General features: G+C 57.2%; 2 protein-coding genes and 1 non-coding gene across 5 annotated transcripts; 1 reads left to right on the top strand and 2 right to left on the bottom strand.

Moving 5' to 3' along the window:
• Positions 1 to 20: 20 nt before the first annotated feature.
• On the top strand, positions 21 to 115 carry LOC128150578 (small nucleolar RNA U13). The gene has a single exon (XR_008238104.1). It is a non-coding gene; the product is annotated as a small nucleolar RNA U13 (small nucleolar RNA).
• Positions 116 to 391: 276 nt separating this feature from the next.
• On the bottom strand, positions 392 to 8562 carry RNF122 (ring finger protein 122). 3 transcript variants are annotated; one of them, XM_052806566.1, is made up of 7 exons: positions 8450 to 8548; positions 5756 to 5900; positions 2891 to 3047; positions 1881 to 1926; positions 1585 to 1626; positions 1150 to 1232; positions 410 to 1051 (listed from the first exon to the last, which is right to left on the bottom strand). In XM_052806566.1, the coding sequence occupies exons 3-7, from the start codon at positions 3001 to 3003 to the stop codon at positions 937 to 939; spliced, it is 399 nt and encodes a 132-aa protein (XP_052662526.1). In that variant the 5' UTR covers positions 3004 to 3047; positions 5756 to 5900; positions 8450 to 8548; the 3' UTR covers positions 410 to 936. The 3 variants fall into 3 exon arrangements, with proteins under 3 accessions (XP_052662524.1, XP_052662526.1, XP_052662523.1); XM_052806564.1 differs by lacking the exon at positions 5756 to 5900 and having other exon boundaries at positions 392 to 1051; positions 1150 to 1229; positions 8450 to 8562; XM_052806563.1 differs by lacking the exon at positions 5756 to 5900 and having other exon boundaries at positions 415 to 1051; positions 8450 to 8562.
• A 2080-nt stretch (positions 8563 to 10642) lies between these two features.
• Positions 10643 to 15155, bottom strand: DUSP26 (dual specificity phosphatase 26). Its single transcript, XM_052806578.1, has 4 exons — positions 14865 to 15155; positions 12510 to 12782; positions 11890 to 12098; positions 10643 to 11425 (listed from the first exon to the last, which is right to left on the bottom strand). Exons 2-4 carry the CDS (start codon positions 12686 to 12688, stop codon positions 11226 to 11228), a joined length of 588 nt encoding a protein of 195 aa, XP_052662538.1. The 5' UTR covers positions 12689 to 12782; positions 14865 to 15155; the 3' UTR covers positions 10643 to 11225.
• Between the last annotated feature and the right edge of the window lie 255 nt (positions 15156 to 15410).

Genomic DNA, 15410 nt, shown 5'->3' with positions numbered 1-15410 from the left:
CGCGGGAATTCGACCTCTTGATCCTTCCGGTTCATAGCGCATGATGAATGGGAGTGGCACGCGCTTGCGTGACGTGTGCGCCCTGCGTTACGACGTAGCACAGTCCCTTCTGAGCGCCGGGGGGGTCAGTAGCGCCGCTGGTGGCGTCATTTTCTCTTGCATTTGTGAAAAATGAGTTTAAAACAGGAGGATTTGGGGTCGCGGAGGGTGAGCTTGGGATTAAGTGGAACTTGTCCGTTTTGAGGTTGTTTTGGGCAACTTTTCCCCGCGGAAAAGGGCGGGCGCTGCGTGCTGCTGCTGTGCTCACCCCGGCGCTGGGGGGGGGGGGTCCCGGTCTCCCCCCGGTTCCCTGCACCGCAGTGGGTTTCTCTGAGCCCCCCCATCCCGAAACGCCGCCGGCCCCCGGGAGCGCTCACAGCTCAGACCGGCTGAGAAATTGTCCGTTTAATCATTGTTTTACACAAAACTGTACACACACCCCCCCCCCACCCCGCGGGTGTGCGGGGAGCCTGAGAGTCCGGGGTGGGGGGGGCTGTGGGAATCAGGTACAAAAATACTCTGTGCAGCGGGGAGGGGAGGGGGGGGACGCAGACCCCTCACCCTGCGCCGTGGGGCTCTGCTTGCCACGGGCAACCCCAGGCGGTTCCCGGCTCCACGCGGTCCCCGTGGAGCACAACCGGGGCGACGTAAAAAAAAAAACAAACAAAAAAACCCCCCAAAACAAAACCAAAAAAACCAAACCAACCCCCCTCCCCAAACAAAGCAACGACCTGCGAGTTACAAAATCCCAACTCAGAAATCCCGAATCCTTCGAGACGAACTGTTCGATTCCCCCGGCACGTGCGGGGCCGGGTGATGCCGTACGTGGGCAGCCCCGGGGGAGCCGCGGTCCCACGACGACCCCGGCGGGATCTGGCCGGCGAGGAGCGGGGCTGCTCACACCAACTCATCCAGGAGGGTGCCGATGCCGGCGCGGGGCTGTGCCGGACCCGCCATGGGCTTGTTGCACATGGGACAAACGCAGCGAACCTCCAGCCACTTCACCAGGCACCTGCGGGGCAGAATCACGGGTGAATGCACATCCCCAGTGGGGAGATTTCCCCCCTGCCTTCCCCGCGCCCCTCCGCCGGCTGCCGTGGCCGTACTCACTTTCTGTGGAAGGCGTGCTGGCACGGCAGCACCCCCAGCTCCTCCTTCACCTTAAAATCTTCCAGACAGACGGCACAGGTCTGCTGTGGGAGGCGAGATGGAGGGTGAGGGCGAGTGCGGAGACGGGGGACCCAGCGCGATGCCCACACCCGGCCCCGCTCCCACCAGAAATGCTGTGGCCGGGGAAATCCCGCTGCTGCGGTGCCTCTTCCCGGGTATTTCCAGCTGGGATTTCAGCCCAGTTCCCAAACCGCCCCCAGTAAGGGGGTTTCCCTCCCAATTCCCAGCCCAGCAAAGTCGCTCCCCAGCCATGCGGTGCCGGCCTCACTCTGCCTGCGAGCCACCTTCGACCCCATGGAGCAGAGGGGATGTGTTCCAGAGCATCATCCCTGTTACCCCCAACTCCATCCCAACCCAGAGACGGGAACCGCTCACCCCGTGCACGTTCAGCCTCCGGGCATCGCCTTTCAAAACCACCTGAGGGAGAAAAGGAGGCAGAGGATTAACATCAGGAGGGATTTTGCCAGGAGCCCCAGTGGGAGCTGAGCCGAACCGAGCCGGGCAGGTCGAGGCCGGGCGCAGCGGGCAGCGTGTCCCGTCACGCTGCTTTTGAATGCGCCCAGCTGGGATGAGCAGCATCAGTCCCCGCTGTGTCCCCACCCACCTGCACCCACCTCCCGCTTGGCCCCAAACCGCTGCGGGTACGTGCAGAAAACAACCATCGACTTTACCTCCTTGTACCCGAACCGCTCGCTCTGAGCCTGGTGCCGCAGTTTGCTGGAGAGGGGGAGAAAAAGGCACTGTGAGTTTTACAGCATCCTCAAGGGTCGCGTCTGAACAGTGCAGCCAGAAATATTCGGGAGGCACCTGAAATCAGGGGAACGCACCCTCCCCGAGCAGGATTTGGGGATAAGCAGCTCTGAGGCTGCACTCGTGTCTGTCGGAGCAGCGTGGCCGTGGGCAGGACCGGCCCGAAGCCGTACCCCGGGCAGACCTGCTCCCGCAGCACCGCAGGGCCCCGTGCCGCCTCCAGTGCCGGCAGGAATCGGCAGCGGGGAGCGATAAGAGCCGGCAGCCCCGATTGTTTGCCTTAGGAAGTCATTCGTGGTGCAGGAAGCGCTGTATTTCCAGCGCTGGCCCGCCGGCAGCTCCCAGCCCCGCTGTGACCTTGGCCGGGGCACGGGCACTGGGGAAAACTGCCTGGCAAAGAAACCCGGCAAGACACGGGGAGAAAGGGACCGCTTGCCGCGGAGCTTCTCCTCCAACCGAGGCACCAAGACGTGCTTCCGCAGTCCCCAAAACGGCTGAGAGATGCACGGGACATTGGCGGAGCCAGGGCAATCCACAGGGAAGGACTGAGCCACCCGGGCCCTGCAGAAACGCCAGCTGCTGCCTCGGCTTTGGGTTTAAAAATAGCCCTCCCTGAACAGGGAGTGTAATATAAAGACACATCCTCTGCCGTTCAGCTCTGCTCCTTCCCTGCCCGACACAATGCGTCCCCTCCGCGTGGTCCCCTGAAAAACAAGAGCCCCTTCCTGCGTTTCCTGCCCTGCTCCGGCCGCGGGGGACCGCGGGGACCACGATCGCGCCTGGCCCGAGCACGGCGGGCGGCCGGCCCCGCTCCTCAGGGCAGATCCTTATGGCGAGCGGCTCCCGTGTTATGGGACAAAACGACGGGGTGCTGGGAAGGGCTGAGGATGCCCCCGGGATGCTGACCCACCGCCGCAGCCCCCCAGCTCACCTGATGAAGTAGCAGCAGAAGATGAGGCTGAGCACGAAGACAAAGATGCCCGTGCCGAAAATGACCATGTAGATGTTCAGTGGCAGGTCCTGGAACGTGATGGGAGGCATCATGCAGGGTTTACTGGTATAAATCAGCCCCAGACTGCAGGAGCACCCTTTGCGGGGGGGAAGAGAAAAGTCAGTGTTTAGGATGGAAGAAGGGGAAAAAGAGGTGAAGAAGATGTGCTGTGAGAGAGGAGAGAGCCTGGGCTGACTCTGTCCCCTCCGGAGTTTGCAAAGTGGGCAGAAACCAACACCAAGACATCGTCTCGTGGCCTGTGAATTGGAGATCTCCCCAGGAAGAGCAGCAGCCCCTTAGAGCAGCTCGGTGCAGCGCAGGCAGCAGACACCGCTGCATTCGACAGTCACGAAACCCTTCTCCAGCAGCACAAATGTACCCCAGGCAGAATCCAGACGTCTGGGAGACAAGGAGGCCCAGTGCTTTCATCTCCAGAGAAATACATGGAGGCTGGAAGGGGATTTAGGGAAGGACAGAGCAAAAATACAGCTTGAAAAACAGGAACAGTTGGCGTCTGTCATTGCTCTGCAGGAGCCAGAAACGGCAAGTCGCTGGTTCATTCTCGGTGCTGGGAGAAGTGCTGGGGCTGTGCGCGAGCACGTTCAGCACCACGCTGACCGAATCCCCTTTCTGAACAAAAACGTGGGCGCCGGCACACACCAGCCACATGCCGCTGCCTGGGCCACCAAGTCTTGCTTCAAGTCTGGCACCATGGGGGAAAAGCAGAGGAGGGAGTCACGCAGAGCCGGTGACAGCACGGCCACCCCAGGAGGGTCCCCAGCTAACGGAGGGGAAAGGCACAGAAATATTAAACCCACTGCAGCTGCCTCTGCTGGGAGCCGATGCGAAGTCAGGCTCTGGCACTAAATAAGCACCGCTTTTTATGTCTCGAAATCATGCTGACCCCACAAGAGCTGGAGCTTTGATTTCTCATCAGATCTCGCTCAGATGGGACTTTAAAGGAGAGCAGCCCCCGAGCCCCATCTGTGCTCCGCGGAGCATCTCCCCCTGCCCCTTCCGCTCAGCACCCTCTGTTCCTGCGCTGCTCGATCTCATCAAAAAGCTCCTGCAGAAACGCTTCTGGGTTTAATTACAGCCCACTAAAATCCTCCGCCTGTTTCTCATGAGAGGATGAAATTTGCTCTCCGCCACGGAGAGCAGAGACAGGAAGAGAGCGGGCGGCAGAAACCTCTGCACAAGCGGTGAGGTCCCAAGTTTGGTCTGTCTGGTTTCCTCCCCGCTGCGATGGGGAGAGAAGGCAGTGGCGTGGGCTCCATTAGAGCCGCTCGAGAGAGGCCTGGGATGTCTGAATAGCAAGGGGAGCCCGAGCAGGACGGGCAGGTGGCACCCCTGGGGTGAAATCCTGCCCTGGGATGCTCGATTTCCAGCTGTTTCCCGGTATATTTGCAGTGCGCTTTGAATGCACGTGCTCCATTGATGCAATGGCCAAAGCCGCCGTGGCCAGAGAGGCATTCGGCTCTGGGGACCACAGTTTGTCGCTGCGCAGCTGGAGCAGGCACCAGACGAGAGCCTGGACCATAGGAAATGGGGTTTTCCTGCTGCAGAGGGCAGAGCCTCTTGCCAATCTTTGCCTCTTGCAATTGCCAGAGACAATTCATCAGCCACCTCATCTACAGAGTGAGAAAGGGAGGATTTGTTTGTCGGGTCCTCCTCTCCTAGCCTTTTGCTCTTGAGACCACCAGGTGCAGGAAAAGACAATAGGAAAGGTGGGGTTTTTTTCCATTTCCCTGCTGGAAATGATTGAGAAATGCTAAAAAAAAAAAAAATTATATCAGCTCTGAAAGAAAACACTGAGCAACTAAATGAGGTAATGGTGGCACACACAGTGGTGGGACACAGGCTGCAGAGCAGCTGTTGATGGACGGAGGAAACCTCATTCGAAGCTGGCCAAACAGAAAGCAGCGGGTTGTGGTAACAATAATGGGTCACAAGTGAAACAATAACGCTTGCTACATGTATTTCAAACTGAGAGCTATTCCAAAAATCTGCTGAAAGGCACCAGCCGTTCCCCTCCATGCCACGAGAGCCGTGGCAACAGAAACAGCCCAAACCCGAGTTACAGCCTCGTGAGAGGCGAGGGGAGAGGGGTCCGAAGGGCTGCTGCTGCCCACAGCGAGCGCTTGCTCTGCTCGAGCCGCAGCTCCCTGCCAGCCGGCGAGGGATGACCTGGACCTGCTCCGCGGGCAGCTGCGTGGCCACCCGTGATGAGATGGAAAAGCCCTTGTCTGGGGATAGCGGGAGGAGAATCAGCTCTGCAGAGAGCAGGGAAAGGCTGGGATGCGCGTCCCAAAGGTTTTCCAGGAGAAGCACGGGGTGGGCTGGGAAGGAGAGCCCCGAGGGAGACAAACCCTGCCAATCCCATGCTAACCTCCCCAGCGCATCCCTCTGCGCTCGTCTTAAGGGGCTCAAAACCCAGCGTACAAACTCCTGAACATCACACCCAGACATCGCTCCTCTGCACAGGGTTGTCCCTACGGTCCCCGCACTCTGCCCAGCTGCGCCCCATCCCGTGGAGCAGAAATTGTATTCCCTGACCCCGCAAGCTGCTTACTGAGGACTGCTCCACGTTAGACGCCCAAATTCCCCACAGGTGACAACAGCTTTCTGTAAAAGCCACATGGGTGCTGAGAGAGGGGCAGTCAAACCAGCCGCAGGAGGGAAAAAACGGAGGTGGAACAAGAGGTGCTGTAACTTGCAACCCCGTACCGAAGGAAGCAGAGACGAGCCGGTCTAACATGTCCCTGCCAGCCGCAACACAGCTGGCAAGGCTAATTTTAGACTCACCAGCTTAGCAAGGCTCATTCCTGTTAAATAGGCTTTCAAGAATTCAGGAGCTCCAGGCTGCGGTGCCGAAAAGCGAGCATGGTTCCGGGGAAGTGCCCTTTCCTGGTTGGGGAGCAGCCATCGGCTCGGCTGAGATGCGAAGGTCCTGCCAGGACAAGCCCTTGAGCAGCGGGTCTCAGTGAGGCAATGCAGCTGCTGAGCCCAGCTTTCCCAAAAAGCGAGGTCCTCCCAAGCCTGGCCAGCCCCTTCCCCTCCCGCTCCTCCCCACGAGAGCTCATCGACATGGTGGGCGCGTTGGCTGAGCGATGGTTTTGATTAGCGCAAACCCCTTCGCCTGACAAAGGCGTTCATATTTTTAGTTCAAGGGGAATGGATCAAATCTGGTTTTAACCAACATGAAATGAAGACCTGATGGGCACCAAACCCAACCCGAAACAACCCATTTCACCAGCTTAGGCCTACCAGTTTTGTATCTGAAACCAGAATCCCTGAAGGCAGCACGCTGGAACAATCATTTAGTTGAAAAATGAGAGATGAGGGATCACTAGACATCTCTGAAAGTACCTACAGACATGCGCTGACTTTCTGGACCCTCCTCACTACAAGAAGGATGCTCAGAAAGGTGGTTCATTTCACCAGCAAAGTGTTTTTCATGCAAACTGCAAAACCTCCCCTTTGTAAGCAGAAGCAGCAAAGATGCAGTTTGACCTGCCACGGCTGTGGTTTGCAACTCCTCCTCCTCCGACCCACACGGCTCTCTGGCAGATTTAAGCACTGAGCTGGCCTAAATACCCCTGCTGCAAGCTGTGGTGAGGACACCCAGTGCCTCCGGTTGAGCTGGCTAACGGGGTGACCCCAGCCCTGCTCCCCACCTCCACCCCAAACCCTACAGCACGATTTTGACCGTCACAACCCCACTAAACAGCCAGGCCGACACCTCTGCAAATGCAGGCCCTCGTGCTCCAGCAACCCGTGTGGTTTGGCCCTCTGGACACAACAGTTTGCAGTATTTTGCAGTATTTCAAGGCAGGACAGACACAAGTTTCTGCCTGTACTGTGCAGGCACGGGGTTTTTGCTGAACAGAGCTTCTCCCTCACCCCAATTCTTGTTCAATAAAACAAATGGAAAACTCAGCAGGTCATTAAATAAAACCATTCTTTCTACTCCCACACAAAAGCTGTGAGCTTTGCATCAAAAAATTGAATGCAGCTTCCATATAATTTTTGCTGTGATGCTGGAATAGGCTTCCTGCAAAAGTTGCCCCTAAGCCAAGCAGTTCTCCATGGGGGATAACCAGCTCCGCTCCAAATAAATTTACCTGGCTCGTGCCCGCTGACTGCAAAGTCCCCTGGACTACAGCTGAGCAACAGGAGGAAAAATTGTGATGCAAAAGAAGAGCTGAAATGCCAAGGCAGCACAGTATACGCTGTCTGCTAAGATGTTTCGAATACACCCATTTAGGTTGAAAATGTGATTTCTTTACTGGGTCTCTGACTTATTTACACCAATGGCCCCAATTCTGCAAAGGTCCTTAACAGCACACAGGTAAGCAATTTTGCTGGCTTCCGCTGATTTAAATATTTGCGAGCTCGGGGCTTAAAGCCAAAATGTACGAGTCAGATGCCCATGGCTGGTCTCCTAAACCCACGTCCTGGCCCTTGAACAAGGGTGGGCTCTGTTCTTGGTGTTTCCCAAAGCCCGTGCCTTGGGAAGCTGGTGAGAGCTGTGGCTGCTCAGAGCCTCTAAAAGCAGAGTCTCTCTTACTTATGATGTTTCTTTAACACTGCCAAGTTTGCGTTTTCTGCTGTGGAGCATTTACTTGCACCCTGTTTAATGGAAACCCATGCACTCACCACATGTCCCGGGCTAACTGCCTGCAGGACCGGTGGCTTCTTATCCCCGCGTTGCCCAAGAACACACAAGGTATGCATTACAGGAGAGGAAGCCACTGGTTGCATTATATTTAGCTTCAAAGGCTGTAACCCCTTCATAAATTAAAATAACCCAGCCTTTGTTGCTCAGGCAGGGCTTTGATGGTGGAATTCCCAGCGCAGCTTCTCAACTACTTAGTCATAAAAATAAACCACTTCTCATTTAAACCAAAACCTCCTCACATGTGCAAACTCAGTTCCACGTTCCTGAGAATTTCTTACAGCGAACATGAGAGTGAGGAGCCAGGGCCTTGTCTGGGGTCCGTTAAAAATAAGTTTATTCCACTTTTGCAGACACATGAAAGAGGGTTTGTTGTTTTGGTGGGCTGTGGGTTTTTGGGTTTTTTTTCCATTGCAACTACCACACGAAGCGAAAGCATGGCAAATTCATTTAGCAATTGGCTTTATTCCTGAGAACTGAGCGGGACTCGCTGCTCTGGAAGTAAAACTCCTTTCCCCGACTCATCCCCGGTCCGAGCAGCACCGGGGGGGTTCCCGGGGACCCCGCGGCGGCCCGCACCGCTCCGCAGCCGGCGGCTGGAAGGCGGGAGCCGAGGGAAGGAAGGACCGAGGCAACCGGAGGGGCTGGCGGGGGCGGTAGGGATACCCGCTGCCCCCCCCAAACTCACGCCCCGCAGCCTCCCCCCCCCCCAACCCCGGGGAAGGAGGGAAGGAAGGAAGGAAGGAGGGGAGCAGCACCCCATCCCTACCGCCCCCCCCCTCTTTTCCCATAGCTTCCCCCCCCCAGGACCCCGCTCTCACCGTTGCACCACTGGAGGGGGGGCATCCGGGAGTCGCTCCGCGGGGCCGGGCCGGCTCCGCCGTACGCGGTGCCGGGCCATGGCCGGGAGCGGAGCTGGGCTGGGCTGGGCTGGGCTGGGCTGGGCTGGACTGGGATCGGCCCTGCCTGCAAACCCCGCCCCGACCCCCCCCCCCCGGAGCCGCCCCCTCGGCAGGCGCAGCGCCGAGCACCCCGGGAATGAGAAACTCTTCCCCCCCCCGGGATCCAGGCTGTTCCCGGGTTGTAGGTTCGGACCACGCGCGTTTTTTGGTGATCCTGGTTCCTGGCACCCACATCCCCGCGGTACGTGCGCCCAGGATGCAGCTTTTTGCCCAGGCGTGTTTCCACGAAATGCGGGCGGGCGAGGGGCTTTGCTCAAATACGGCTCCATCGTCCGGCGGAGATGCTCTGCACGTGAGCTGAGTTTGGAAAACCTGCCTCACCCAGCCCGACCTTGTGTCTGTACCACAAGTTCCCCTTGGGGGAACTTGCCGGAACGCGCTGAGCTCCCGGTGGCACTCAGGTCTTGTGCAGGGGATGGTTTTGGACACGAGCGGCATCTCCATCCAAACTGTGGACCCTGCGGGTGACTGGTGACCACGAGGGCAGCAGGACTGGCAGCGTGGGGCTGTGAAATGGCTCCGCGTGCCCCAATGTGCCCCGTGTCAGGGATGGCAGTATCCGCCGCCGATAGCTCCAAGGATCGGGCAGTTTTCTGCCGCCGGTGGCTGACAGCCCTCCTGAAATCAGGGCACTTTCCCACGCTATGCTTTGATCTCCCAACACGGGTGCCTGGCCGCTGCAAGTACACAGTAAGGTACAGCACACCGCAGGCTCTGCCAGTGATTTCGCTCTCTGGATTAGTTTGCTGATCCTCCAAACACAATCTCCCCTCGTGCTCGGAGCCTCCCTGATCCCAGCTTTGTCCAACAACAGCCACGCTCTGCATTCAGGGGACGATTAGCAGCAGGCTGCACAAAGGGAGCTTCGCAGCAGCAAGGAACACAAAGCAGAATTGCACAATCAGACAGGAGGCATTTTATACCCCCCAGGACCTTGCCAAGCTGCAATCTCCCCCCCACTGAACTTTCTGGCATGTCCAACGGTCCCAGCAGCACCCAGCGTCGCTGCAGACCGTGACCAGCCCCTGCGTGTTGCCCAACACCAGTTCCTCCTTGCCGCAGCGTCTGCAGCCCTTGCTCGGGGTAACCTTGGCCCCGCTGCCAGCAGTCGATCTCTCCTCTCTGCCAGTGCCTTTCTGGGATGGTGCCATGCCCCGAGCACCCCGGGGCACCTCAGGGACCTGTAAGAGCAGAGTCCCCAGCCCAAGAGCTGTACAACACACACAGAAGACACCACAGCTTCTGCAAACTAAAGTTTGCCTTCTCTATTGCACTTGAGCTAAAGGCAGGCGTTCCCCGGAGCAGGATCGCTTGGGGCCACCAGTTAGCAGGGATGGGGTGCTACGGCACCCCTCGGTGTGCCCCAAGCCAGGCGGCTCACTCTGCATGGCCGTCGGGCTCCTCTTGCTATGTATTTACATGATCTCAGCACAACATATAGCTGGCAGCCAAGCGGTGCTTCATGCGCTCTCAGGAAACGGAGGAAGAATGGGGCTATAATAAGAGCGGGCGGACAATGAGCGCTGGCAGCATGCAGGGGCAGCCCAGCACCCATGGGGCCACCCAGCACCCATGTGGCCGGTGCCACCACGGACACTCGCTCCTGGCCTTGGCCACCATCCTGGGGCTCGGCTCGCCCATCCTCTCTGCAAGCGGCGAAGGTGTTTTTCGCAGGCGAAGGTGTTTTTCGCAGGTCCCGGTGGACAGCTGGCCCCTCTGCAAGGCTGGGTGGACAGCTTGGTGCCAGCCTTTGGGAGACCGACATCGCCACCTCGTGATGGATGGTGACCCTGGTGACTGCCAGCTGGGCTCTGTTTTCCACCAGGAACCCCCCCTTTCTGTCCCCACTGCTGGAAAAAAAGAGTGGGGAGGCCCAGCACAGGCACTGGGCACCAGTGGGGTCTGACAGGTTCAGCCCCTGGACCAAGGATCTGGAAGGACTCGGGTCCATCTCAACCCACAGCACTCAGGGTGATGCTCTCCCACCGACTCCTGTGACGGATCCCAGCCTGAGCACATAAAGTCTGTCCCAAAGCACGCAAGGGATGGCCAAACTTTTTCCTTAGCACTGTCTTTATTTTCACAGGTTAACACTAGGCATGGAGGACATCCAAACACTACGACAAAAGGCCTGTTTGCCTGAGCCCACACACCAGACCTAATTCACATTGCTACAACAGACCGAAAACAAATGGGAAACAAGACAAGGAACGCACAGAGCTTCAGTCACCTGGGAGGGAGGGACAGGGCTGCCTTGGCAAATGCATCTGCCACGTGGGAGAACGAAGCCTTGAAGGCTTCCTGGAGCCAACAGGGATAGAGTAACCTGAAACGTGGGGCTGAGTCCCTCCGGAGGCATCTTGGAGCGAGCAGGCTGGGAAGGAGGCTATACGTTAGGCTTACCTAGGTGGCAAGATTGCAGGTTGAGGGCCTATGCTTTACCACTAGGAATAGCTCACGTGTCTGGGGACCCCCTTCGCTGAGGGGGAGGCCCAGGGACCAGTTGCATGTAACCCATTAGCTGCCAAGCGTCTGCACCGTGAGGAAAGCCCTATCTCTGGCACTCAGCGGGCATCGGGATCAGGTGAGCACCGCACACACAACGCTCCCACTGCACAACCCCTCTCGTCCTCCTTCACGCGCTCCTCTTCAGCCTCAGGGCATTGTCCAGGGCGACCAGCTGGCGCAAGAAACCCCGGTTGGGGATGATGCCGCGGTGGTCCTTGACTGTCTTTATGGCTTCTACAAGGGGCATGTGGTGGCGGATCATGAGGTAGGCGAGGACCAAGGTGGCCGACCTGCTCACCCCGACAGCACAGTGCACAAGGATCCTTCCTGGGGGTAAAAAACAGGGGCTGTGTCACAGCAGACCAAATATCCCAATTAAAAAAATACTGAGGACCTAACTGTTTGCCGTGGTGCGTCCTGGAGCAGTGGCTCAGGTGTGCAGCCTCTGGGGTTAGATGTAGGGCCCCAGTTACAGTATGACTGTGATGCACTGAGGTCCCCCTCTTGGCAAAGGGTATCAGTGTATCGCCATCTCCCAAAAGAGACTGAATAGGACCAGCCACAACTCAGGACACAGGCTGGGGCTGCGACCTGGGGGGCCAGTGCTCTCATCTAGACTGTTGTCTCTTTGGAGGAGGTGATCCAGTGCAGGAGACACCATCCCAGGCTAGAAATACCTTTGTTTTCTAGGATGCTTAGCGATAGGATGTCAGTCTAGCTTCCCACCTGCCCGGGGCAGTTTCTTCCCATTCCTGCTCCCCGCTTCTCTCCCAGAAATCTTTACCACTGACCTTCGTTCAGCGCTTGGTGGATGAAATCAGCTGCAGGATAAAAGTAGGGGCTCATGTCGAAGGAAGGCGAGTCATGGGCCTCGATGCCCAGGTAGCGGATGCCCGTGCCCTCGTAGTACTCAGCACCCCCCCTCCACTTGCTGTGCGAGGCGTTGAGGATGTGGGTGATGCGCAGGTGAGCCAGCTCACGCCGGTTGGCCGCTATATCTCTGCAAAGAATGAGAAACAGTGCAGAGATACGTAAGTTTAGACTAGTTAAAAGAAAAGTTTCCAAGGACAGTGTAAGGGCTGTCCTGGACAAACATTTGCGTCTGAGAAAGCTGGATGCAAAGGAAAAATGCCAGACTCTTAAGATTCTTGAATTTTAAGTCAGTCTCACAGTCCCTGACTCTACAGACACTCCACCTTCACCTACCCCACCACAGCAGTGCTCTGAACTCTCTGCACAACTGTGCTTATGTCCTTCCTCCTCCTTTGTCCTTCCTCCTCCTTTGTCCCAATGTACCATACCCATCATGTCCTCCCCTCCGTCACATTTCCCAACCTCCCCCTCCCAGATTTCCCCATTTCACAAAAATAGCCCTGACCCCCCCTAGTTCTTGTCCCCTTCTGATACATACTGATCGCCCAGGTAGAGTCCTGGCCAGACCTCATCAGCGTGATTACAGGCTGTCTTTCCCGTGTACAGCAACCTTTCAAGCTCGAAGACGCTGAGGATGGGGTGGTTGTTGCGCTCTTCCCGTGAGCCCCGGCTCGGTGACCTGGTGCCATTCCTTGAGAACCTGGACAGGAAAGCCATTGGAGCTGCCGAGACCCACAAGGCATACCTGTGGGTTCGTGAAGGCCGGAGAGTGGCCCGGAGGTTGCTTCTGCTGCTGCTGCCACCCACGGTCCTGTCGAGGAAGCAGTGGAGGTGCCATTAGAAGAACTGGGGAGGTCTCACTCCATCCCTTTTGTAGAAATACTGGCCCAAAGCAGCCAATTCTCACCTTCCCGATGAGAGGGCTGTGTTGAGTCAGCTACGCAGTGGTTCCCAGTGTGAGACAGTATCACCTACACTCCCTTCCAAGAAGCAATACTGCTGGGGAGAAGTTTATGATGCCAGGGCTGGTGAGGGAAGCCAGAGAAGCAGCCAGATTGCTGAGTCTCCACAGGCTGAGGTTTTGCTCCAGGCCCACGACTTTGGGTTGAGGCCACATTGGCAAGAGATGTTCTACACAGGACCACCTTCCTTCTGAGCTGGCTCTGGGGCTTTGCCTGCCAGCGGGACAATGCCAGCTCGAGAACTGATGCTGCCAACCTGTGATCAGCAGCAATGAAAGGCGGCCAGGTCTGGGCAAGCCACCAGGACTGGGGAGGAAAAACCCCCAAACAGGTGGAGGATTCCATATGGCACCACGCAGAGTCTGGCCAGGACCCAGACTACTACGGACCAGGCACAAAAGCCTGTGGAGAGGGAGAGGCAGGATTAACCCCTCCAAGTACACCAGTCCTGCCGCTGCATTTGAACATCGAGGACTGGGTTGGGGTGGGAAGAGTTAATTTCAGGGAATGAGAAAGCTCATTTTACAGAGCGGATCCTCTAGGACGAAGGTCTGCTCTCAAACCTTTAGATCATGCTGATACTTGTCACACATCTGCAAGAAACCTCCCTGGACAGCCTTACCCACACGGAGCAGTTAACAGTCCCTGCAGCCAGATGTTCGTCAGAGCTGCCTTTTTTTGCTCGTTTGCTGCTGCCCCACTGACAGAACCCCCCAAACGTGAGAATACAATTCTCTTTCCCACCATCACTGCCGCTCCCCTGAGCTGCCCTGGAAGGTGTCCAAAGAGCATCCCATCACAGCCCCCCTCAGCAGCAGCTCAGCACTGGCGAGTTGTCTCTGGGACTCGGGGATGGAAACGCAGCGACCTTGGGCTGGCCAGGCTGGATCAGAGCATGTCTGTCTGCTTTGACATTTTGCCTAAGGCGCCGGCCAGCAGCCAACGGTGCAGAAGGAAGAAGCCTCCAGCCATTTCTTGGCAATGTGCAGAGGAGGAAAACATTGCAAGGGCATGGGGAAGCTCAGAGGGAGTCCAGAGACACTCACGGATGTCTCCGTCCCCACTCCTTGTACCAGTTCCGACCCTGCCTGGCATCCTGGGGTGCTGCACAGAAGAGGTCAGCCCTGCATGCCCTGCTCATCCCTGGCACCGAGCACACCACAGTCCCGCAGCACGGGGTACGGGCCAGATCTCACCCTGACACATCTCCCCCTGCCCTGATGAATTTTGGACTCCTTCACGCTGGGAATTCAGACTTGGCAAACCCCACCTGGAAAAGGCATTCGGCATGGCTGTGTGCCGGGGCCCTTAAACCTTGTGTGACCTTGGCTGCAGCACAGCCACATGTCACCAGCCCCAGGCAGCGTTAAGAAACAAACAGCAGAAGAGTCTGAAAAAAGCAACTGAATCATCAGTCTAAGGCTGTAACTAGCCAAATAGCAGACCCTCTTATTGCTACAGCTGGCTGGGGAAATAGCAATCCATACCTATCCTGGGATGTAGCTCTGGAAACCTCAGGCCCAAAGCTGGCTTCCAGCATCTCATCCCCAACACCCCCCCCACCATGCCAGCCCCCCAAAGTGCTGCAGGGGAAGAGAAACTGCCCCACATCCAAGACCTCAGAACAGACCCCAAAGCACTCTTGGCACCCAAAACCCTCACAAGTATCGGCTGTGGCCCCCCTTTTGGCAGCCAAGCTTGGGGGCTCGCTCCCCACTCCCCCGAGCACCCTCATGGCTGCCTCCGGAGCCCCTCTGCCAGTCGTGCCACGCTCGGAGGGAGGGGAGAAACAGCCAGAGCCTGCCTAGATGCACAGAGCGAGCTCTGAAGAGGCATCGCTGAACCAGCACGGGCTGCTCAGCCCCGCACACGCCGCAGAGACAGACAGACAGACACGCAGGAGGAAGGAGACGCCCACCCCGTTACTCTACCTTTGTGAGGGCTGTGATTTCTCAGCTCAAAGTGAGTGTTGTAGTCAGATCCAGTCGGCCATGTCTTCCTGCTGCTGCCGCCGCTGCTGTAGAAAGGCTGATGTATGAACATCTATTTTAAGCCATGACATGTCCAGAGGCAGGTTTGTTTATATCATGCTGTGCATGGATGGATAAGGGAGGAATGAGGGAGACGGACACAAATGCAGAGATTGCATGCAAGCATGCACAGACTACACATAAGTGCCCATTACTACGCAGACAAAAACAACAGCAACAATAACATATCAAAATTCTCCTGCCAGCTTTTCTCTCACTCCTCCTCCAGCAAACCAAAAGCCACAGGCGCACAGAGAAGGAGAGAAGAAAAAGCCGATAAAGCGGTGCTGATGACATGATTACCCATATCATAAATCTGTAGCCGTCCCTAGAGGATGCTTCTTTGTATATTTTTTTTACAGTTGACCTTGTCCTCCCCCCTTGCTAGGGTCTCTTTGGCGGAGCCGGAGCTTGGTGACATTTTCTTCATTTGCTAAGAAAATAAGC

This window comes from Harpia harpyja, chromosome 13 (genome assembly GCF_026419915.1).
Source record: "Harpia harpyja isolate bHarHar1 chromosome 13, bHarHar1 primary haplotype, whole genome shotgun sequence".
Taxonomy (NCBI): domain Eukaryota; kingdom Metazoa; phylum Chordata; class Aves; order Accipitriformes; family Accipitridae; genus Harpia; species Harpia harpyja.
The sequence above is the reverse complement of the archived record's forward strand: the minus strand, read 5'-3'. Positions and strand labels throughout refer to the sequence as shown.

Coding starts and splice junctions, on each gene's coding strand:
- RNF122 (XM_052806563.1), bottom strand. CDS start 8,474: ATGCCCCCCCTCCAGTGGTGCAACG. Junction 3,048..8,449: donor CCCCCTCCAGTGGTGCAACG/GTGAGAGCGGGG, acceptor CCCCCCGCAAAG/GGTGCTCCTGCAGTCTGGGG. Junction 1,627..1,880: donor AGCGGTTCGGGTACAAGGAG/GTAAAGTCGATG, acceptor TTTCTCCCTCAG/GTGGTTTTGAAAGGCGATGC.
- DUSP26 (XM_052806578.1), bottom strand. CDS start 12,688: ATGGCTTTCCTGTCCAGGTTCTCAAGGAATGGCACCAGGTCACCGAGC. Junction 12,099..12,509: donor GGACTCTACCTGGGCGATCA/GTATGTATCAGA, acceptor CATTCTTTGCAG/AGATATAGCGGCCAACCGGC. Junction 11,426..11,889: donor CCACCAAGCGCTGAACGAAG/GTCAGTGGTAAA, acceptor TTTTACCCCCAG/GAAGGATCCTTGTGCACTGT.